The 23,968-nt window shown below is 40.2% G+C and overlaps 1 protein-coding gene across 1 annotated transcript in view; it reads left to right on the top strand.

Moving 5' to 3' along the window:
* Positions 1 to 23,968, top strand: part of LOC124217875 (protein Star) — an 82,533-nt gene that overhangs the window by 46,114 nt on the left and 12,451 nt on the right. Inside the window, exon 5 of the mRNA XM_046624019.2 lies at positions 15,734 to 15,925. Within this exon, the coding sequence (XP_046479975.1) occupies positions 15,734 to 15,925 (192 nt within the window). The remainder of the gene's footprint in view (positions 1 to 15,733; positions 15,926 to 23,968) is intronic.

Here is a 23,968-nt window from a genome sequence, read left to right as displayed (position 1 = left end):
GAGTTACGATATAATATAAACAGCACACGTACGGCCGTCTTTTCCAGAATACCTGGACGATAAATGAACACTTCATAACCTTTTAACTATTTCAGCATCATCATTAACAAGATTAGGAAAACTGGAGATAAGCTTTCGAGAGTGAAAAACAGGAAGGTATTCCTCCTTAAATGCAAACAGAAATGTATTATTCCTTCGATTCTGAACGTTAAATTTAATTACTTTCCTCATTTAATCAATGAAAAGTCGTTTGAGAATTCAGTAGGTCAATTTCAGCGAACTGTTGTTAACCTAGAAATAGCACATACATATCGGCAAGTGGTTTCTCTTGCACGACAATTAGATGAACAAATCGTTCAATTTCATGAATTAAACCATAAATCTCATAATCTGCTCAGGTTCAATTTGGACATTAACAGTTCTGAGAACAAGTTCCAATTCATAACACAAAAAAACATCAATAAATTGCGGTGGTTAGAACATAACCACCAAAAGAGTGTCGACACTCCGAAGGAATGATGTGTCAATTTAACTAACCAGGTCATACCTACTGAAATCCGGAACTATCTATCTCTGTGTTCAAAATACGGAATACCGTATAATAACAAATGCATTCCCATTAACGATATTATTTGCTTTGTTGAGACAGCACCGGCACATCCTCTGCTATTGCACGTAAAGTGAATATTTGATATTACATCGTGCCAGACTAGACGAGTTTACATAGTTTTACATTTATACAGGAGTTTCAGAGTTAAGATATAATATAAACAAGAATAACCTAATTAACTTACATGAATTGACATTCCCAAGCACTTGAGACGTTCGGTTGTTCGGCGTTTTACGAAAAACATAACGCACAGAATTGTTGAGCGCAACAGAAATTTTCCTATCTAGGCCTTCAGAAAGGTTAGTGAACACTCCTGCACAGTAGTCACTTATCGGTAGGACAAGAGACGTGACCAGGCGCCTCTTAAGCGCAACATCCACGTCATAGGTTGTCATCCTCAACTGATATAGAGTAAACGCGCTACGTTTACACACTTCAGTAATGTGTTCCGTCCATGATAGTGTTCTATCTATTATAACCCCAAGATACTTAAAACTGGTTACAAAATCAATAGGATGACCCCCCAGACTGAGAGAAGGCAGCTGCGTTGCACAGACCACGTTTACATATTTAGAGCTGCCAATAACCATGGCTTTAGTTTTATCTACATTCGGTCTAAGACGGTTCTCTACACTCCATAACCAGATACTCTCAATATCAGCATTAACTAAGGCTAATGTTTCGTTCACTTTAGACGGCAAGCAACTGAGATATATCACAAGATCATCTGCGTAAAGTAGATGGTGACATCGCGAGAGGCAATGGGGGAGATCATTTGTGAAAAGTGAAAATAGTAACGGTCCGAGAACACTGCCTTGCGGTACACCTGTCAGGAGAGGACGTACCCGCGAGGTCGTACCATTAGAATCACGAACCACTTCAAACGCTTTAGAGAAGTTCAAAAACACCACCAAAGTAACCATGCGATCATCAATCGCAATCCTACAGTCATCCACCAAACGCAAGACGGCTGATTGCGTTCCCATACCCCCACGAAATCCAGTCTGACGTGGATCGAGATAATTACCGCGCGCAAGATGCACTGCGAGTTGATCATATACTATCCTTTCAAGCACTTTAGAGAGCGAGCAGAGAAGCGATATTGGCCTAAAATCTGACGGGCCAGTGGGATCGCGAACCTTCGCTATAGGCATGACAATTGAGGATTTCCACAACAAAGGAACCGATGCCGTTGTTAATAGAGAATTCAGAAAATATACAATCAGCGGCATCAGTAGATCTTTTAATGTCTTAAACGCCTGTACCGGAAGGTTATCAGGGTCACATGCACGGGTTGTAATACGTGACAGCGCACTGTTGACACATCTGTTCGTGATCGGTGAGAAAATGAAGGATTCTATCTGCCTCTCGGCAAGGTTCTGGACCACTGGGCAATCATACCGCACAGTCACAGTACTAGACAGAAAGTGTTCATTAAGATCATCGACAGTAATCCCACTAGGTAAAGCAGCCGGTGGTTTTTTACACTTGGCAAGACCAAGGTTCTCCATCTCACGCCAAAACGATCGCGCACCACCACAAGTATTGAACCGCTCTTGTATGTAAGTAGTCTTGGCGGCTGCTAAAGCACGCTTCACATCTCTACGGTACGCGACATATTCGGCGAAAACTTCCACACTGCGAGATCTCTTAAAGGACCGTTAAAAGGCATTGCGCTTTTTCATCAGACTTCTGATATCAAGCGATATCCAAAGCGCGGGTGATCGCCGCAAAGTAAATTCCCTGACAGGAACAGCACAATCCAGTACCTTATTCATAAGGTTATTGAATATTGACAACCGTTCATCCATTGAGGGCAGCAACGCAAACTGTGAGAAGTCCAACGTAGATAGGGCAGTAGAAGCAGCATCAAAATCGACACGATCCCACGGCCGGTATCGAATAACACGTGCCTCTTGCTTGGGCACACCATACCTGACAGCAGCATATATAAGATCATGCCCTGTATCCCCTGTAGAGAGAGAAAAGAAAATATAACAACAAAAAAAAAAAAAGTGAAATAAGATAAAAAAACATATAATAATATATAAAATATTTAAATCAAATCTATACTTATTAAATAACACACGCTGATCAGGATGATATTACTAAAACTAGTCGGCTTAAAACTAATTACACGACCGCGCAGGGCCTTTTATCTATCTCTGACGACACGTGATTTAGTTCTCCGGAAAGCTTTGTAGACAGCATTCCACTCTCTCATGAGCGTCTTAATATTGTCATTCAGTTACGGAACTGGAGTCTTAGCTGGGCTCTGCGAATAGGAGCATGTTTATTTATCGTCTCTAGTACAAAAGTGTTGAGTAAATCAACCTTGGAATCCATCGAGGTAGCAGTAAATACCTGCAACCAGTCGCAGGCTTCAATATCAAGTTTAAAAGCTTGGGAGTTAAAGAGCTTGAAGTTTCTATATGTGATTTCACGTGGTTCAATTCTATGAGAAATAAACAGAAAACTGATACTAATCAGGTCATGACTTGATACAAAGGCGACAGGTGATTGTGGAGAACCCGAGACTTTGGAGAGGTCATTAACCGCGAAGACGTCAAGCCATGTACTCATTGTAGCAGTGTGATGCGTTGGGCGGTCAGGAACAATATTCATACTCACACTAGAAAGGAATGACTTCAGATTATTAGCATCAAAGCTATTCGAACACAAGTCTGCATTGAAGTCACCCATGACAATATTACTTTTATAGGCTTGACTGTACTGCAAGAAAGCTTCCTCAAAATCTGACATGTAGCCAATCTTAGACGGACAATATACTACGGAGAAGGCCATCTCAGATCTACCAGCGCCGGAAATTTCAGCAATTAAAAACTCAGGCCTCGCCGATTAGGCAGAAGTGGAGGTTACAAGAACTTTCGTCTTCAATGATCTATGGACTGTGACGTGGATTTTTCCCGCTTCTCGATCACTCGGAGAAAATGACCGAGAACTTACCGCGTGCACAATAATTTGGCGTCCACGCTGTACCCTGGACCTAAAAACAATCTCGCGAAGTTTGGTTGGGCGCCTGGCGTGATTAACACGTCTCGAAATCGTTAATGCGCTATGCAGCGACGATAAGCTCGGTAGCTCATTACCGCGGAGAGGGGAGGGGTAATTTTTAGGTAACGGGAGAGAGCGAGATACGCAACACCAACACGTTATTTTACAGAGCAATGATAGAATCCACTGATACATTCTCGGCCAACGATGATACAAAAAAAAATATACAAAAAGAAAAATAATTATTTAAACATCGCTCATTGCGACTCAAAATTCACAAAACAAAAAAAAATAATAATTGAAACGCGCTATTCGCAAGTCGTACTCAATACTTAGTTTAACTAACCAAAAAAAAATAATATAACAGAGAAGAAGAAAGAAAATTAAATGGCTAAATCTGGATAACCTCTTATTCCTTCTTGCGCTAGTCGCTGCCTCAATAATAAACAATATCTCCAAAACAGGAAAAAAAAAAAATTTTATTCGACGCGTTTACCGCGTTCGTCCTCTACTAGCTCCAGCGCTAATCGCCAACTTAAGAATAAACCTCTAGATAAAAACTAAACCGAAAGCATAATCGACGCGCTAACCGCGATTGTGGATAAACCCAGAAAATTCCTTGTGCTACAGGCGCTAGCCGCCACCTTACTAATTAACAATAATTCTACGTGCGCCAATCGCCACTTTATCAATAAACAATAATTCATAAACTAAAACCAGAATTTGCCTCGACGCGCTAACCGCGACCAATTAATGAATTTCGGAAGCTTCTTATTCGTGCCTAATTATAACGTATTATTCCGCATCCGAGCTCCAGTTGCAGTCGTCATCCCCGAAAAGTTCGCAAACCGCCCCGCTATTCCGAGCGTCTACGCACGATAATACGCGACCTACGCGAAAGGTGACACTTTTTTTTTATACGCAGACTCGACGCGACCCTATGTAGCGGAATTCGGCCACACTCAATTCAAAACCGAAATCGACTCAGCTCAAAACCGTGACTCTACGCGAGACTTTACTGGAACAAAATTGACTCTACGCATTATCGCGAAACTCAGGCTACGGCCATCAACAAGGAGATCAGCAAACAAATTTCGAGTGCTACTCTAACTCAACGAGGAACTGGCCAACCGTTGCCCGGTGCGCCGATTTAAATTGCACTCGAAAGCGTCCGCAAGGAATTAAAAACGCTTACCGCTTCGTAGCCACACCAAGAACTTGCCTACACCAGTCTCAGCCATTACGCACTCAACTTAATTAATTTTTCTAGATCTCGAACGTGACTTTCGCGAAATGTCGCCAGGACTCAAGTGTCGAACTCCGCAAGTCGGAGCCGTAATACGAACATGCCTCGAACATAGGCGCTATCCGTTGTCCGAAATTCTCCCGCTCTAATTGGCGTTTTCGTTACGAAATTCTTATACGCTAACTTATCGCTATCGTTGACTCCCGCTGTCGCGGGGTGTTGATTGGTTGTTCAATCTCCGGTATCCCGTAGTTCGACAGTGGCGTGGTGACGACTTCGCGAGGTTGCCTGACGTCAGTGTGGTGAGGGGGAGGCTACGGCTCGCCGGGCACCAACGGGAATCTCGTCCGCCTTGGGTTCCCTCGCGGCAGAGCTCTACATTGTCGCTCTCTCCGTAGCCTCGCGCGAGGCCCTCCTGTCATCGCGATCCGTCGCGACTGCAATTCTGTAACGTCGTTCGAATTTGCCGCCGATCCCGTGTATGATGCCGCATGTACTCGAAACCAAAAAAAAACAAAAATCCTGACAAATCGTCTTTGCCAAACCGAAAATTGTCCCCCCTCGGAGTATCGAATGCGTGACTTTTGTCCTGGCGCTCTTTTTCGAAATGATTCGCGGTCTGATCCGCGGGATCCCGAATTTCGAGCTCCATCTAGGGTTCGGGGAACCGTTTGGGACGCGCATCGAAAATGCCACGTTTTAGTACATACGACGCTACACCTCCTCCACGAATACCAGTGCGATCGCAGCGAAGAATATTGTAACCTGGCAAGTGAACAGCCTGATCAGCTATGTGAGATTTCAGCCAGGTTTCCAATACAGCAATGAAACGATAGTGTTTTGAAGAGAAATAGCTCCGAAACTCATCAACATGAAATACCAACGACTAGGCGTTCACGTGAAGGCATGAATAGACTTACACATAGCGATTGATAATATAACACATAGCAAGAAAATGAAAACAAATCGATGAGACATAGCTCACCCCAGCGCAGCTAGATAGACTGGCATAGGTACACATAGTGATAATACATATACATAGATTAAAGACAGAAGCCAGAAAGCCTCAAAGTATTAGCGCGCAACGTAAGTAACGTAAGTACAAGGAGAAAAGCATATTTAATCGGTAAAGCAAATTTTCTAATACGAGCAGGTAAGCGAACAAGTTAGAAGAAACAGAAGTGAGCAAGACTAGTTGCTATGAAGTGTGACGTGGATTTTTCCCGCTCTTCGGTCACTCGGAGAAAATGACCGAGAACTTACCTCGTGCACAATAAATCGGCGTCCACGATGTACCCTGGACCTAAAACAATATCGCGAGATTTGTTGGGCGCCTGGCGTGATTGACACGCCTCGAAATCGGTAATGCGAAATACCGTGACCATATACTCGATAGCTCAGTACCGCGGAGAGGGGAGGGGTAATTTTTTTTTGGGTAGAGAGAAATGCAACACAAGTAAGCCAACGCGTGGTGTGGCCAAATCACTATAAAATTCCAATAATATATTTCTCGTCAGCGATATTACAAAAAAAAATAAAAATAAAAATAATAATACGACTGCGCAAGTCGTCCTTCGCGATTCCAAATACAAAGGTTTAAATTTAATCCAAAAGAAATAAGACAGGGAGAAACAAACCAAATAATAGAAAAAAAGGTGAATAAATCTAGGAGACCTCTACGGCCTACGTGCGCTAGTCGCCGTCTTAATAATACCCTAACTCGCAAAAACCAAAAACAAAATCGGACTCGATGCGCTGCCCGCGATCGTCCTCGACTACGACGCTACTCGTCACTTAAGGACGTTGCCTATGCCTCGAAGAGCGCGCGCAAACAGAGACTCACGATTTTCCTTCTCATTTCCTCATTTTTGAAGATAATTAGGTTCTTAGGGGGTCATTTTGAAGGTAAAGGATAGATCTGTGTCGCCTTTTTTGCCGAATTTTCGATTTCGCTTTCAGATTTGCGTAAAACGTACTTGAAAGTACGTTATGTTTGAAGTGAAACACAGCGGACAGTGAATTTTTTTTCGCAATTCGGCGAAAAAGGCGACACAGATCTATTCCTTATCTTCAAAATGACTCCCTAAGAACCTAAGTATCTTCAAAAATGAGGAAATGAGAAGGAAAATCACGAAGCATAAAACAGCAAATTTTTCGCGCAAAAGGCGGGCGGCTGCTAGCGCCACGACTGCGTTGGCGGGCGACCATGCGAATTACAGGCGAGGAGAGTAGACTCAACACCCCCCACTACAATTCCCCTCCTTCGAATCCTCGTCGCTCGGCACGTGGATAGTGTTCCGCGCTTTCATTTTTGCTTGTGTTTTTCTACAGTGTTTTTTATTATTTCGAATCAGTATTTATTCCCGCGATGGCTAAGAAGAGAGGGAATGTGTCTTTGGAGAAGAAGAAACGACCCGGCATAAAGATTTTGGCTAAATTTCAGGAAAAAATGAGGTAAATCGAATTATTTATATGATTGATGGTGCACCCTCTCTGACTTCGAGATTCAATCACTTGAGTACGAACAATCGCAGGGCTTTAATTTAAGAAGGTACTTTCAAGAGCCGATAGTGCTGTTCATAATAGCAGTATACATTCATTCTCTAGTTTTTTTATACATACGAAAATATAAACTGGAATGCATTGTGACGTGTGGTACTAGCCCGGTTTGCATTAGTCGCTAAAATATGTCATCAATTTGTTACGTGTTCAGGTTAAATGATCGAAATCGATATTCGGCAATTGGCATGAGTGTTTACACTTTGTCGATCATAAGGAATATTCTTATCACTTATTGTGACTACCTAAGTATCCAAGGTAAAATTACAATGTACCTGGCAGAATTTTCCATACAAAGTAAATACGGCGCGTACGTATTAGGCCACTAAAATACGCGCGTTTTGTTTTTAGAAATAAACTTGACGTAATTCTGGGGTAATCATACATGCACACATTACTTACAAATCAGCCACCTACAAAACTGTCATCAAATCAGATACTACTGCCAAGTATAATTTATTTAGAAACTAATGATGATTTGGATATACTATAACTAATGATGACGAAAAAAAAAAAAATTGAAATCAAAATTGAAATTCTAAAAAAAAAACATAAATTTGGATAAAAAAAAAAAAAAAAATTGGAGTACGTGGTACTTGGCGGGCCCATGCTTATATTGCCATTACAAAATTGATATAGCTCGACTTGTATTTTCTTGTGCTTGTTTTAAAAAAGCCCGCCTTTACCACTATCTCCAGTTTTTTTTTTTTCAATAAAAATTATTTTTTTTTTCAATTTCAATTTTGATTTCAATTTTTTTTTTTGTCGTTATAGTATATCAAAATCATCATTAGCTTCTAAATAAATTATACTTGGCAGCAGTATCTGATTTGATGACAGTTTTGTAGGTGGCTGTTTTGTGGGTGGCTGTCAAATTAATATACTTGGCGAAAGGTTTTTGCAACAGAGGTGCTTTTTGGGGATATCAGTACTTTTTGTGGGATTTCGCTTGAACATTTAAAAATTTTGCTCGCTCGCTGCGCTCGCTCGATAGATTTTTGGGATACAGAATTAATATTTGAGACGAAAATAATCGGTGGAAAAGCCAAGTTAGAGCTTTCTCATAATTACATGTATCAGGTCCAAGGTCTTCTACACATTACGAATAGGAAGTGGTGCTATTTTATAGTTTGGACGTCAAAGGGATTGATTTTTGATAAAATAAAACGTGACGATAAATTCTGGACCGAAAAAATGGAGAATAAATGAGCAGATTTCTTTTACTTTTGTTTGTAACCCGAAATCGTAGATTCTAGACGCGCCCGACAACGCTCAATCCGCGAACCCCCTCAAATCATCGAAGCCCAGATAAGGCCGCGCGTAAGAAACAGTAAATTCACGACCGACAGACGACAAAACACTGTAATCTAAATATATGTACATATGTACATAAATATAATAGCTTTGTATATAGCTTACGTGCAATATTTCTGTGATTTATGTTTAGTTAGTTATATGTATTACTGTGCTAAAAATTTGCTAGTCATATCGTTATAATTATATATCTGATTATTCATTCCAGGAATACTTTCTACTTTCCGTACTACTTTCCATAGTTTGCGCTTTCTATAGAATTTATTTAGCCATATAATGTATACAATGCTCGATGCTTTGTTATATCAATTTTCTTTATCAAGATTACTGTCATGTTTCACTTATACTGTTTCAATTTAATTTCTATGAGATCCTTCTCATACAGATTTCGTGATTATGTTTATTAAGTTTAAACGAGTTCAATTTTACTTTTACCATTTTATATTATTTTTCATCATTTTGTATTTGTTTGGTGCAAACCCGATCATGGTTGGGAGGTAGGGACGGATTAGGCGGGTCTCTGTTTGATAGCGACCTCCACGTGGTGAGACCTGGGAGATTGATGATATTTTCGTTGCTATATCATGAATTTGCTCACAGCTATTCGTTGCATTTTCAATTTAAAATGACCTGTGACGACGTCTGGCCGGTATTCGTAAATAGTTACGTATTATTTTCGAGACTGTATTAGGAACAGCTCTCAGCCGATCAAGCTATGCTTTGAGCTGCCTCAAGACAGTCCTGCAAATCGAACCTGACTATGAATACCGGCTATTAGACTATTACCAGTCACGTGATCGCATAGCGTAGAAATACGGACGCCGGTGAATATAATTTTCGTTGAAATATGAAGAATGTATATCTATATCAACATACGTATAAGGAATTCTACGTCACGTCAATCAAAAAATGACCTCGTATTTTTTCAATCTATTCATACTTTTTTTCACATGAAATAAAGGTAAAAAGAATCGACACGCATTTTGGTGTTCGTCCGAATTATGTTTGTTTTCGAAAGTTACAAGACAATCATTCAATTCTGATCCAAAAGGAGCTCGGATATATCCGGTTCTATTCGACGTAAAGACATCATTTACAGTGCATTCGGAAGGTGAACGAATAAGCTTTCATAAAAAAAATGCAATGTTGAACATTATTGAAAATCCCAATTTTTATAAACAATTCAAATATTTGACGATTTTTACCTCATTAATGACAAGTTTTCGAATTATAAAAAAAATAGTTTCGGGTTCCTTATTAAATTCTGTATTACTAGTAAATTTTTCAAGCGGAATCTGAAAGGAGTCTACTTTTTTTTTCTATTATTCATCAGGCGCTGCGTCGTGCCGAGCGCGATACACTGGGCTGTTTAAAAGTATTTGAAACCGAATGCCCGTGAGGGGTGGAAGAGGATAGCCGCGTCACCCGCCCCACTCCGGCGACAGCTCGGCTGCTCCGTCTCACTTGTTTCTTTACCCTCTCTCTCGCCACGGTTAACGCGGGAAGCGGAGTAGCCCGCGCTTTCTAGCTAGGCAACGCCCTTAATTATAAACCGCTAAATAAAACGTGATCTAGATCATATCCGACGCGCTAATCGCAATCGTGATTAAATCTCGCTGATATCTTATTTCTACGGGCGCTAGTCGCCACCTTACTGATGCACAAGAATTCGTAAACTAAATCAAAAAGACGTGACTCGACGCGCTAATCGCGACCAAATTAATAACTCTAGGAAGCTTTTCTGATCGTGCGAGTGTGTAGCGTATTATGACGCATCCGAGCTCCAGTCGTAGTCCCTATTTCCCCAAAGTTCACAACCCTTCCCGCTAAACCAAGCATCTACGCACGGTAACACGCGACCCCCCCCCCGAGAGGTGACCCTTTTTACGTACGCAGACTCGACGAGACCCCGTGCAGCGGAATTTGGCCGCACTCAATTTCGAACCGAGATTGTTCCCCACTCGAAACCGTGACTCTACGCGAGACTTTACAGGGATCCACTTGACTCTACGCGTTATCGCGAAAACTCAGGCTACGGTCATCATCAAGGAGATCGGCAAACGAATTTCGAGTACTACTCTAACTCAACAAGGGCTAGGCCAACCGGGTGACGGTGCGCCGATCTACTTGCACTCGAAATGGGTTCGCAAAGAATTAATAGCGCTTACCGCTTCGCCACCACACCAAGAACTCGCCAACTCTTGTTTCGGCCATGGCACACACACTTCAAAGAGGTTTTTTTTTTTTTTGTAAATTTCTATCCTACTCGACTGTCGCGAAATGTCGCCAGGACTCAAGTGACGAGTCCTGCAAATCGGAGCCGCAATTCGAACATGCCCCGAACATAGGCGCCATCCATAGTCAAAATTTTCCCGATCGAATTGGGGTTCTCGTTACGCAATTCTTACAATCTAGCGTATCGCTATCGTTGAATTCCGCTGTCGCGGGGTGTTGATTGGCTGGCCAGTCTCGGGTACCACGTAGCTTGGCAGTGGCGTGGTGACGACTTCGCGAGGGTACCTGTCGTCAGTTGGGCGACGGAGGGGGGGGGCTACGGCTCGCCGGCCACCAACGGGAATCTCGTCCGCCTTGGATTCCCTCGCGGCAGAGCTCTCCGTTGACGCTCTCTCCGTAGCCTCGTGCGAGGCCCTCCATTCGTCGCGATCCGCCGCGATTGCCATCCAGTAACGTCGTTCGGATTTGCTGCCGATCCCCTGTCTGAAGCCGCATTTACTCGCCACCCAAAAAAAATTTCTGTAAACTATTATTGCCTGATTTATTAACTATCGCTATCGTTGCCATCTAACTTGGCTGACTTGAATCTGGTAACGTAATCGATAATATATAGGACTGATTGACCCGTTAATTTCCCCTGATTTAGGTTTATTCTTTATATTCTTAATTCTTTAATTATCGTGAGCTGCCTTGAATACCGCAACTCTACCAGTTCGTGTGAGTACCTGAGCCTAGCCAGCCGTACAACGGGTTCTCTAGTTATTTTTCGTATTGTTTCGTGTCGTTGTTTGAAATTTAACGCTTAAGCGTCTGGCGCCCAACGTATATGATTTTGTTATAGTTTAGTAGTTTTGAGTAATTTGAGAATCGCGACAAAGTTTCAACGGTGAATCCTCATCTGAGGGTAACAGAAATTAGCGTCACAGTATACATCTGCATACCTATGCAGATTCAACCCTTTCTCCTACGTTTATGCCTATATAGCTATGAAGATTTAACCTTTCATCCGACGTATGTACCATTATACCTGTGAAGATTGAACCCTTCACCCTGCGAATCTATGCCCTTATAGCTATGAAGATTCAACCCTTCACCCTACGTATATACTGTTATACCTTTAATGATTCAACCCCTTACCCTACATATAGTATACCGCAACACGTATGAAGACTTGACCCTTCACCATCTGTATATACATCCATATAGGAATCAGGGATTCAACCATACACATCCCTATACCTACAAAAATCTGACCTCTTACCTTTCCTCCTTTCTTTTTTTCAACCTTTCTTATCTTTCCGCCCCCTGCCAATAAAACTCGAAAATAGGGGTTGGCGCCCGGAGCCCCCCTAGTATACAGGGTGAATCACTTAAAACGTCCAGAATGAGAGGAGCTGAGTCGACGGATCAGGCCGTACCCCTTAGCCAATCTGGAGTGAGTCAATTGAAACAGCGAGAATGGAAGGAGATTTGTTGACGGATTAGGGCGTAGCCCGCGTGTTGATATCAAAGTAAAGTTCGCAGTCTGCGTACAGGTATTCAGTGGTAATACGAAATAAAGTCACGATATGACAACAAGTGAGGGATCATAATAAGAGTTTATTAGCAATTGAATTGTATCATTTCAGAAAGTTTTCGAACTGCTCCCCTCCCTTTCAACACATAGGTGCAGTCGGCTTTGCGTGAACTGTTGCACGGCTTGTAATGTCGCCGGAGTGATCGAGCGACATGCTGCGGTAATTCTATTTTTCAAATCCTCCAAGTTTCGTGGTTGAGTTTTGTAAACCTTGCTTTTAACGTATCCCCAGAGGAAGAATCCAGTGGGGTGAGATCTGGAGATCTTGCTGGCCACGGCGTAATGCTGCCTCTCCCAATCCATCGCTGTGGAAAAGTGGCTTTAAACAAGGAAAATAATTTTTTTTACCCAATTTTTCATACATTTCTGAAACTACGTCTAGTTGAATATCTAATAAATCAATTTTTTTTTGTTCAATGTTTATTTATTTGCTTTTGTCCGTCTTGTACGTATAGGTATAAATAAACGAAAAGTAACATAAAACGTTTAAATAATAATAGATATAAGGCTATTTTTGCGGAAATGTATGGCTGTTGTTAGCAGCATCTCGCATTTCTTATATCTCTGTAAAAATTTGTATGATTGTTTTACTTCTTATTAATTACCGTCTAATTAGTGAGAACTGCAATATTAGTTTAGTCCTGTCTATCTCTAATCATTGCGCGTGGAAAAAAAAAAAAATTTTCTAACAAAAAACCACTACATCTGTCTCTTGGAGCGAACTTAAACCTAACTTAGGACTAAGGTGTATATTATTGTATAGGTGTATACCTACACATATATCTATGTATAGGTATGCCCCAACTCTCTACGGAGTTATAACGTTCTCACTTTCTTCTCTCTAAGAAAGAAAGACAAACTATACAGTTTATTTTATACCTGCGGGACGGCAGGTAACAGATTTAGAACCCGAATTTTTTCAATATGTTTTTAAAATTGTTCCTATCGATTGCTTGTATGTAACATTAATTATTTTTATTAAGGTTTCGTAGGCGCAGAATTTTTTATTTGTGGCTTAGCGCGAGCGTAGAGTTAAAAAAAAATAATTTATATTCAAATGGTCTGCCTTTGGAAAATCAGGGGTCTGGATGTCTGCCTCTGGATTTTCAACGTTTTGATGATGATTCTAAGCATCAGTCCAAGAGGCAGACACGAACAAATGATTTAACACACCTTTTTTTTTACATTTTTTAAGCGCTGTCAATTGACAACTCAGCGCTACCATGGTGGCAGACCATTTTTCTGTGGCCCTTCACATTGTTTTTAATCGAACAATTCAGGTCTGCCGGGCGAACATTTCCTATACACGTTTTTAAATCATAAAAAAAACTTAAAAAATTTACTAGTACAAAAGTCAGAGGTCCGGATGTCTGCCTCTGGATTTTGATCGTTTTCAGGATAATTCTGACCATCAGTCCAAGAGGCAGACACGAACAAATTATTTAGCACACCCTTTTTTTAAATTTTTTAAGCGCTGTCAATTGACAACGCAGGCCTGTCATGGTGACAAACGCGGTCCTTAATGTTTCTTATGGTACAAAATTTGATATTAATAATGTCTGCCTGACGATCAAATCATTTAGAAATTTTGGCACCCAGCTCCCTAGCTATTAGACTACGGTCATCAAGCAAAAGAATCCGCAAAAACAAATTTTGAATACTTTCCGACAACGCAAATTCAAAATGGTTATTCGTCATTCAGCAATCGTTTTCTCTATTACTTTAGAAATCCGATCGCAAGAATATTAGTAACGCTTACCGTCCCACATTCACGCCACAAATTCGTCAACCCCTTCGTGATTTTTCGGCAGCATCATATTTCTCTAGACCACAAAAAAAAAAACTCGCCGACGACAACGTACTCGAGCCACTATCTCGGTCAATCGGCAGAACTAGAGTGATTTCAAAATCGCCGACCTGCCACAACACCGATTTCGTACGCAAAAATTGATCTGCCATGGATTTCGTAGATTGCACAACTCGACGCGTGCCTGTTGGGGCATCGCGATGCAGAACTCAATGCTAGATCGCAATTTTGCCCTCCACGTAGTTCAATGATTTCTTGGGGGTGAGCGGTGTAGTGCTCTTTCATCCCTAGTCGGTAAACAGGCGAGATTGCTACGCGCCGTTCACCAGCGGGAATCGCGTCCGCTTTGGATTCCCGCCATGCAGGGATCTTCGTTGGCTCCCCCTCCGCAGCCTCGACATTCTTCCTTCTAGATCGTCGCTATTCCGCCACTCTGCAATTTCCTCGAATTCGTTCCTAACTTCCTGCTTGATGCCATTGAAACTCAAAAAACAAAAAGCCCTAAATATCGTATTCGCTACTCGCTACAGTGTCCCCTCTCGGAATCTCGGAAGCGTGACTCCGGTTCTGGCACTCTTTTTCAAATCCTTCGGCAATCGATATCGAAAAACCTCTAATCTTAGTTGCGCCTAGGATTCAGGGAGCCGTTTATAACGAGCATCAAAAATGCCACGTTACAATATATACATATATTACATACAATGGGTAGATATGGCGACTCACAATGTTAAAACAGGCTCTTTCAGTTTTCGAAGAACCGGGAATATAACGGGACTAGTCAATTGGGCAATTTGAATGGCTTCCGAAACGTCTTCTGTCAAATCTGATGATCAGTAATTCATATTCACCTTGTTATAAATGGCATCATCCTCTGGTATCACAGCGGACAGATGTTACAGCGCGGAAAGGCATGCCCTAGAATTGAACGGCGTAAACCGTTAATTGTAATATTTACAAAGTACGATATAATGGCTGTCAAAAATGGTAACAAAATGAGGCTGATTAAATACAGATAACTAACCCTGTAAGGACTAGTGAATTTATGTCATCCATAATGCTGATAGTTGTACGTAAACTTGAATATGCAGTATGATGAGCGAACTTAGCGGCCTTCTCGCTCAGATTTAATTGTTAAGAGAGACGTATGGACAGTGTTCATCCATAAACGTGACAAATGTACATAGATCTTCCATTATCGACTTAAGAGATACCTCGATCCGTTACAGAACGAATCAAAATTCGCAACCCTGTAATTTTGTTTTAATTACTGATATTTTGTGGAGAAGTGGCGGGTAATGGATCCGCATCCGTCTACTACTTTCCCCGTTATGAGTTACAGTTTTTAACTTTCTGTTTACTTCTCTGTCGCAGATAACCTATCACCAGGAGCCAGAGGTGCAAGTTACCAAACTGGGCGAAGGTCCAAACAGCCTAGTGAGTCCAGATGAAAGTCTGCCACCAACGAGACTAAAGTGTTTTCCACTGTACAGTGTCTTACTGGCATATAATTGTACAAATCTGGACTACTTAAGTTTAGACAGCCTAGATGCTCAAGACGTACAGGTAAGCAAAGATGTCGTATACTGAGAGAAAATGGTAAAACTCAGTAAATGCGAAAGATAATGGAACTTTATTCATTGGCGACATCGTACCGCGACAATATTCTCGTTTGCGATGCAGGAGAGCCTACTTACTTCTAACAGATCATTAGGTATCGAATCTTTCCGCATCGGATTAAAAATTGGGATTATGTTGTCATGCTGACTCCTTGCAACGGTGTAAGACAGGGACGTAATGCAACGATGGCTCCACAAGTGAAATTTCACAGAAGTTTGGCTATTCTCCACTACTTGCGCTAGTGAGTAATGTGGGCGATTATGTGTGTACGTGTAGCATTGAAATTCGTGCTCATTATCTGTGTTAGTGATTCTTTAATTGCACGAATTTGATATAAATTCTAATCACGCATACTTGAAATGATTCAATTCAAAGATTTTAGTACAATGAAAAATATTTTTACTGTCGTTAAAATAATGCATTATGATCATTTCCGGTGAAATTCAACCCATACTTAACTTGGCAATTTTTTTCTTTGTCTCGGAAAACTTTTTTATTTTGTTGTTTAGCAAATTTCCACATACTTAAGTGATATAATACTGAATACAGTAGCTCAAAATGCCTGCTTTGTGAATTTAACCCGGGAATTCTAATGTCACATTATCACAAAATACCCATTCATAATTGAATTCTAGACGTCAAACGATGATCCAATTGTTCTTTGACTTCAAGGGAAGGTAGAAACCTTTATGGGATGAAAAAGTAGTCCTGAATTCCTTGATTGTCGAACGCGGTATGAAGTTATTGTTGTCTGTTTCTTGCAAATATTGCAGTTTTCAAACTTTGGATACTTTAGCAATTTATGTAGTCATATACATATACAACAAGTAACTTAATTGGGCTAGCGGGAAACGAAAAAATAATCATGGATATACTTGAATTGCAAAGGAAACACGCATTTCTGCACAGTCGATTGGCTGCACACGGTTTACTGTAAGTTTTGGACAAACTATCAGACCTCCAGGATTATACATATTTACCTCATATAATTTTTCATAATTTTGCCATTCAAGTTCGTCCCCATTCATCAAGAAAGATGATCATTTTGAATGAAAAGTACAATAAAAATGCCTGATGGTAGCGCAACTATTAATGAAATTTAATTAAGTGCGGTGTATCAGACAAAGCGTAAGTTATCTTAAAAGGAATAACTTAATTTATTCTTCTTACCTGAAATATTAAATTGTCCCCATATTCTCCGAATGGTACTACCTCCATTAGAAACTATTGTGCGCACACACCCGCCAGCCTTTTCTACTTTCAGTATAGCCTTGAGCACTAAAGACGTCAAGATTCGAAAAGGTGCAGCACCTTTCAAAGCAAACATTGCAGCGGGCTGATGAAAATTTAACATCAGCGGTGAAAATTGAACTACTGAAGCACTACTTGCTTGATTATTCGTCACATCGTCCAAAGTTTTTCACCATAATGAACTTCACAGTCGAATTAATATTTCTTGAGCTGATTTCGATGCTGATTCTTACGCGTATTTCATTAAACATTGAAATACCATTTCACGCTGTTTTCCGAAATGCCCAGTTTTTTTTTTTTTTGTAGAACACTTCATAAAGTTATTGATAGAAACCGCAGCATTCATGAGTTGCCCGTGAATATTTGATTAGTCGTATTGCTATTTCTCAAAATATTATAAGCTGCACTGGTACGAATGTACAATACAAACAAATTAGTAAACATCATTCCCTGTTATATCTGTTACTTTTTTTTTGGAGCACTTGGTTTCTGCATTGCGTATGTATTCCTTGATAAAAATAATCTATATTAACAAAAAATGTCATATTGTGCAAAATTAAATAATCAAAAACATCAATATCAATTCTATCATATTTTCTTACTGTGCTTCACACGATTGAGAATGATAAGACATAAAAAATATTCTCATGACTTGATTGTAAATAGTGTAGGCTATCAATTGGATATTGTCATACCCTTAACGCTCGCAAGATGATTGTGACTATTGTGGGCTATTGAGGAATATTATCGTAGTCTTAACGCTCATATGATAGTTTTTTACCAGTAGCAAAACAAGGGGAATTCTTGACACAGATTCCTACTAGCGACACTTACCGATATTCTAGCCATATTCAAACCCTTTTCTGTGATAACCTTACTACCTCTGTCACCGCGATCGACCCTTGCTGCTCCAACGTTTTATCAACCACAGGTCAAAATCGTGCTGCCTTACCAACAATCTGCTGACATTTTTTGTTAACAATAGATCAAAATCATGCTGTCTCACCAACAATTCGTTCAGTCTTACTATCATTCCCTACCGACAGTCGAGGTATAGCGGAGACGCAAACCCTTCTCTCTGGGAGGTTTCACGTGCAATCGCGCTGCCAATATTAGGGATGTCCTGATCGACATTAAGTGGCTTCCGGTATGATATCAAACATCCTACATTCCACAATTTATAGTTCCACGAACTGTTGGTCGGTCAAGATTATGGTGTGTCATGAACAACGTGACATTCTTTCCCCACGATAATAGTCCAAGTACTGTCTGTCGGTTCTGATATGATATCAACCCTGTGACATTCTTTCCCATCAAGTTCCAATTCCAAATGAATGTGATGGAAAGCTCATGCTATAAAAGGTAGAAAGCTGAAAACTTCAGCATCAGTCCGAAGTTGTTCTTCCGACAACTGAACAAGTATTTTACAAGAAGCGACCAGAACTGTCGATAAAAAAATATTACCGCATGTGCGGCAAATCAAGTTTAAATTTCATGGTCTTTCAAATAACTTTGACGATATACGTATTTAACTCAACCATCAGAACCATTGATTTGTCTAAAGTGAATGAAGTTGCATGATTGGAGATATTCACCCGTCGCAAAAGCTAGCAGATCTTGAAGCTAACTCCGGTTACCAAGTCATTGAACCCTTAGCGGCCACATGGGGTAACACATCACCCCACGCTGAAAAACCTAGTTGTACAAGACATGTGGGTGTTTCAAGACTTCTAACCGATTGTTTCATATTTGTTGAACAGTTCTTCAACATTTCTAATGATTTTTATCGGTCAATTTATAGATGGCGTTCTAAAAACTGGTCATATACGTGAATATTCAGCAAAAATGGTTGTGGCCACACTGGGGTGACTAGTTACCCCACGCTGAGAAAACGAACGCTCAAAGCGCCGCCACGCGTTTTTTCGGCTTCCTATGTAACGGAGTCACATTTCACACTTGTCTACTACCGGTAGATGTCGTTACTTGTATCAATTTCAAAGGTTTTAGACCTCTAATTTTACTTTTTCTGAACCTGGGGTAACTAGTTACCCCGTGTGGCCGCTAAGGGTTAAATTCGTCGAGTCAAGATGAAATTTTGAGACAAAATAGTGATGGATCGGGCAGACGCGTTACGGTTTTCATCCCAAATCGACTAACGAAAGCTTTACACGAAGACTGAGAATTCTTCTAGAAGATGACGGCGTCTAGCAACCAGAGTTGGTTGCTTCTGGCAAGGAACATCCGCGAAATGTCCACCTCCGATTTTGATGAACCTCGGTACGAATGTTAAGTACGCTAAAACAAGAGATACGTATTTTTTTATATCGGCTGAAATTAATTTTTAGGGGGTGAATTACCCCCCAGAAATGCTATTTTGGACAATTCCTAACATATTGCATAATAGGGTCTACTGTACAGATTGCAGGAAAACTTGATTTCTAAGGGTTTTCGATGTTACTCTTTCCAAATCTGAAGGCCAAATTAGAAAGTTCAAAATAGCGGATCCAACATGGCCAACGTCAATGACGAAAAATCGATCGATTTTCACCGAAAGTCGGTGGAAGCTGTCTGACCACGAAAATTAGAAATTCGAAGCGACGAATTTAAAACGGCGGTAGAAAATCATCACAATATCTGCCATCTCTACGAAAATTGGTATCCATATTTATTTCAATCGAACCTGAATATTACAACGCATACATTTGAAAATTCTTCGAAACAGCGAAATAAGAATGAATAATTGATGTGTGTGAAGTTGGCCCAGCACTTTTCGAAAATAATGACTATAAAAATTGTGCTAACTTGTGCCGTCAATCCGCTTTTCCTAACTTCAAAGGATTCCCGAAAAATCACAAAAATCGAAAATCTGATAAGCCCAGCACTTTTGAGATAAAAAAAAAAAAAATTGTGCCGGGTTGTGCTACATTTGTGCTAACTTGTGCCGTACTTAATTTCTTCGAAAAGTCCATGATTCACTAAGAAAAAAAAAACAATTAATCAGGTTGCGAGAAATGGTGCGGGGTTGTGCCGCATTTGTGACAACTTATGCCATACTCTATTTTCCCAAACATTCGAGAAAAGTTGAAAGAATGCAGAAAAATCATCGAGAAAATTGAAAAATTGTCACACGGCTCGGATCTTTCAAGATTTTTGAATTTTTTTGATTGTGCTAGATAGTGCCATATTCGTGCCAACTTATGCAGTGCTCTATTTTCCGAAAAATTCTAGAAAAGTTGAGGAAATCCAGAAAAATCATCGAGAAAATTGAAAAATTGACACACGGCTCGGGTCTTTCGAGATTTTTGAATTTTTCCGATTGTGCTAGATTGTGCCGTGTTTGTACCAACTTGTGCCGCCCTTTTTTAATGAGATTCAGTTTGATTCAATCAAAGACCAATCGATATGATCTATCCCATTCGTATTTCATGAAAGGAAAGAATTTAGCTTAACGTTTTTTCCAATCTCAGTTCTGTTAAAATTCTCATGTCATGTACACGTAGTTGTCGAATAAGTAAATTCATTTACAAACGTTATAAAGATATTGAAAGGAGTTTTTGATTGCTGTAATCGACTCAAATTTACAGTAAGCACATTAAAAATTTAGAAACCATTAGAGAATTGATTCCAATTTCAAACAAATTATTCAAAAGTATTTATCGCATCGGAACTCAGAAACAATTCGAAATTTATTGGGCGCTAGATAATTTAAAATTAAAATAAATCCTCAATTCATCTATCATCCAGAAGAAACTAACCATGAGTCGAATGAAATTCTTTCCGGATAAAACTACGAAAAAGACCTGTGGCAACGTCTTTCAACAATTTCACATTAATTAGTGAACGCTACCCAGGAAATTTTAATTAATAGGGACGAAACTACCAAATATTTTCAACGGAATTCAAAATAAAGTAAAAGGAGGAAGCATGTTGAGAGTGAACAGAAAAAGGATTTATTAGAAAAATAGTGTCACTTGAAATTACACGTGAGACATAAGATTTGTATCTCGTTCAAAATTCAGATCAACAACAAGTTTCGAACGATTCTGAGATTCAGGCCTGTAGAAGTTTGTATCCCTTTTGAATAAAATGTATACGGAATAAACTCCATTGGGGTCAGAATAAAGAACGTCACAATATCAGAAAATTTACCTTCGCACGTATGCAAAATATCGAACGCGCTCAACGACTAAATGAGAGAAGAAGACAAACAGTTAAATTTGGATTTTCAATACAGGGAACATTCGTGGAAGAATCACCTCTGAATAACTTATATCTACATTTTCCTGAATGAAAACGAATAAAAAATTAACTTCATCAAGATTTATTTCCAACCTTGTTTCATAATTTGAGCTCTCTGTAAACGTTATGCTTTTCGGAGGCTAGATTTTTAAGGCAACAGAATTTTCAGGATTGTTAAAAATTATTTTATTCCATTCGTCATACTGATTCAAAGTTATCGTGTCTTAATATCACACATCTTGTCTGGAAAACGCGGCTTACGCGTTGATCATACTTTCCTACCCGCTATGTATGTGCCCCGAGGCGCTCGTCATCTAGCGCAGCGCTTGGCTACTTCGTAGGCGAGATTTCGATTGACGCCACTAGGCGGCGTCTTTTCCCGCGGTTAAAGCTATATGAGAAAGTGATTAGGTGTCGACGCGACTCGAAGTTTGTAGATACCGGTGTTGTATGTTGTTGGTTGGCAAGGTTGTAAGAAAAAAAATAGGGTCGTTAAAAAAAAAGAACGGTTGTCATACTTCATCTGATAAACCTCGTGATTTCAACAAATTCGTAGAATATTTGTTATTTCAGTCTATGGGTTGTCGATGAATATAGTTTTCAATTCGTATTAGACTTAGCGAGAATGGCTCCTGTAAAGGAATTGTTGAAACAGCTCCTGAGTCCTGAATCAGACACATCCTCAATGATGACGGAAGACCCGTTCCCCCTAAAGCTTATGTGTATACGGAAATCAGTAAATTATTAGGAGAAGCAATGTTACTGAAGTACATATACACTGTGATACTTCTAAACAGATACGGCATTCGTGACGCACTTCTTCAGTATCATAATTTACAACGGTAAATAAATATAACATCATCATCTATCGAGGATGATGAATCTTTCAATCGGAAGAAAAAAGAGACAGACATTAACTTTGTCATTAAAATACCGCTCAAAGTGTGGCACGATCTAGACTCTGAAAGAATTATATACAAATCGATCGCTAAGGTCCAACGTAAGTATTCCACTTAGCGTCATGGTAGATGAACAAACGCGGTATTTGAACTGGTGTTTAAAGTAACTAAACTACCTTGTCCCTTCATGTTTAAGCGGTGCACGGTTTCCGAAACGGGAATCTACGTTACGGTGTACGCTTACTGCCCACAGTGTAAGTGTACTTTGATAGGCATTATTGCTAATAAGCCTCCAAAAAATGCTGATGTTCAGATAGAATGCTGTGTATCAGCGTTCGATCCATCGATCGAACATGTTAAAAAACGCCTTCTGAACGGTGAAAAAAGAATCGAAGTGACAGAATCATTGGCAACTGGGTCGGCTACGATTTGGCGCAGAAATTATGCTAGTGATAACATGGATATGTATGACGGCGAACCTCCGAACCTCTATCGGCCAGCGACGTTGCGAAAAGGAAGGCAGGAAAGACGGGATAAATTTTTAAAAGTAAAAGGCACGTGTGCAATCGCAAGTTTGACTAACATGAAATACACTGACTATGTGGGGTCTATACATGTTATAGGTCACGATCCATTCTTTGTCCACTATTGGACCCCCACACAAATGGCGGTGTATATAGATAACCATGATGTTGTATACATCGATGCCACGGGTTCATTGGTGAAGAAATTACTATTACCAAGTGGAGAACAAAGTCCACACATTTATCTTTACCAGGCACTGGTCGATACTGGGACGTATAAAATGCCAGCCTTTCGAATGTTGAGCGCCGCCCAAAATGTAAATGCCATTCAGTATTGGCTTTTTGAATTTTTAAGAATTGGTGAAAAACAGAAATCCGGATTCCCTCTTCCATCAACAGTAGTATGCGACTTCAATAAAGCTTTGCTCAATGCCATTGCAAAGGCATTTGGTCAAAGCTCAAGTCTCAAGGCTTACTTGTCGACGTGCTATGCTCTACTTTCAAATAAATCTGGAATGAAGGTCCCTAAATGTTTCATACGGTTGGATATATGCCATTACATGCATTTCTTGTCACGGTGGGAATTTTGTTCAACACTGAAAAACCCGAAAGTTAAAAAGTTTTATCTTTTTGCCCTAGCATTGCTCATCAAACAAACAATCCTCGCTCGATTCGTGGAATTGGCGAAAAGTATTGCCATTCTGTTCCTTAGCGTAGACGTAGGAAAAGATAGCCTAGGAGAGGAGTTGCCAGCTGAACGTGCCCGCTGTATGATTACCGGGAAGATCAAAGGTCTCGTTGATTCAGAAATCCCCAAAGAACTTCCCGACAACGACGATTGTATTGACGAGTGTGAAACAACATTAGACGATTGTAACGTTGTGACCTGGGCTCATGGTTTAATAGATGATTGTCGCAATACGGTAGCATCGTCAAGCACAGGAGATCAGCCAAACCCATATTATGTCCCAGAAATATGCAAAAAATTAAAGACTCTACTATACTACTTCCCATTGTATACAGGCGTAATGATAGGAGTTTTTGGATACGGTAAAATAAATCTGAGCTCAGCACCT

Source organism: Neodiprion pinetum, chromosome 1, assembly GCF_021155775.2.
Source record: "Neodiprion pinetum isolate iyNeoPine1 chromosome 1, iyNeoPine1.2, whole genome shotgun sequence".
Taxonomy (NCBI): Eukaryota; Metazoa; Arthropoda; class Insecta; order Hymenoptera; family Diprionidae; genus Neodiprion; species Neodiprion pinetum.
The sequence above is the reverse complement of the archived record's forward strand: the minus strand, read 5'-3'. Positions and strand labels throughout refer to the sequence as shown.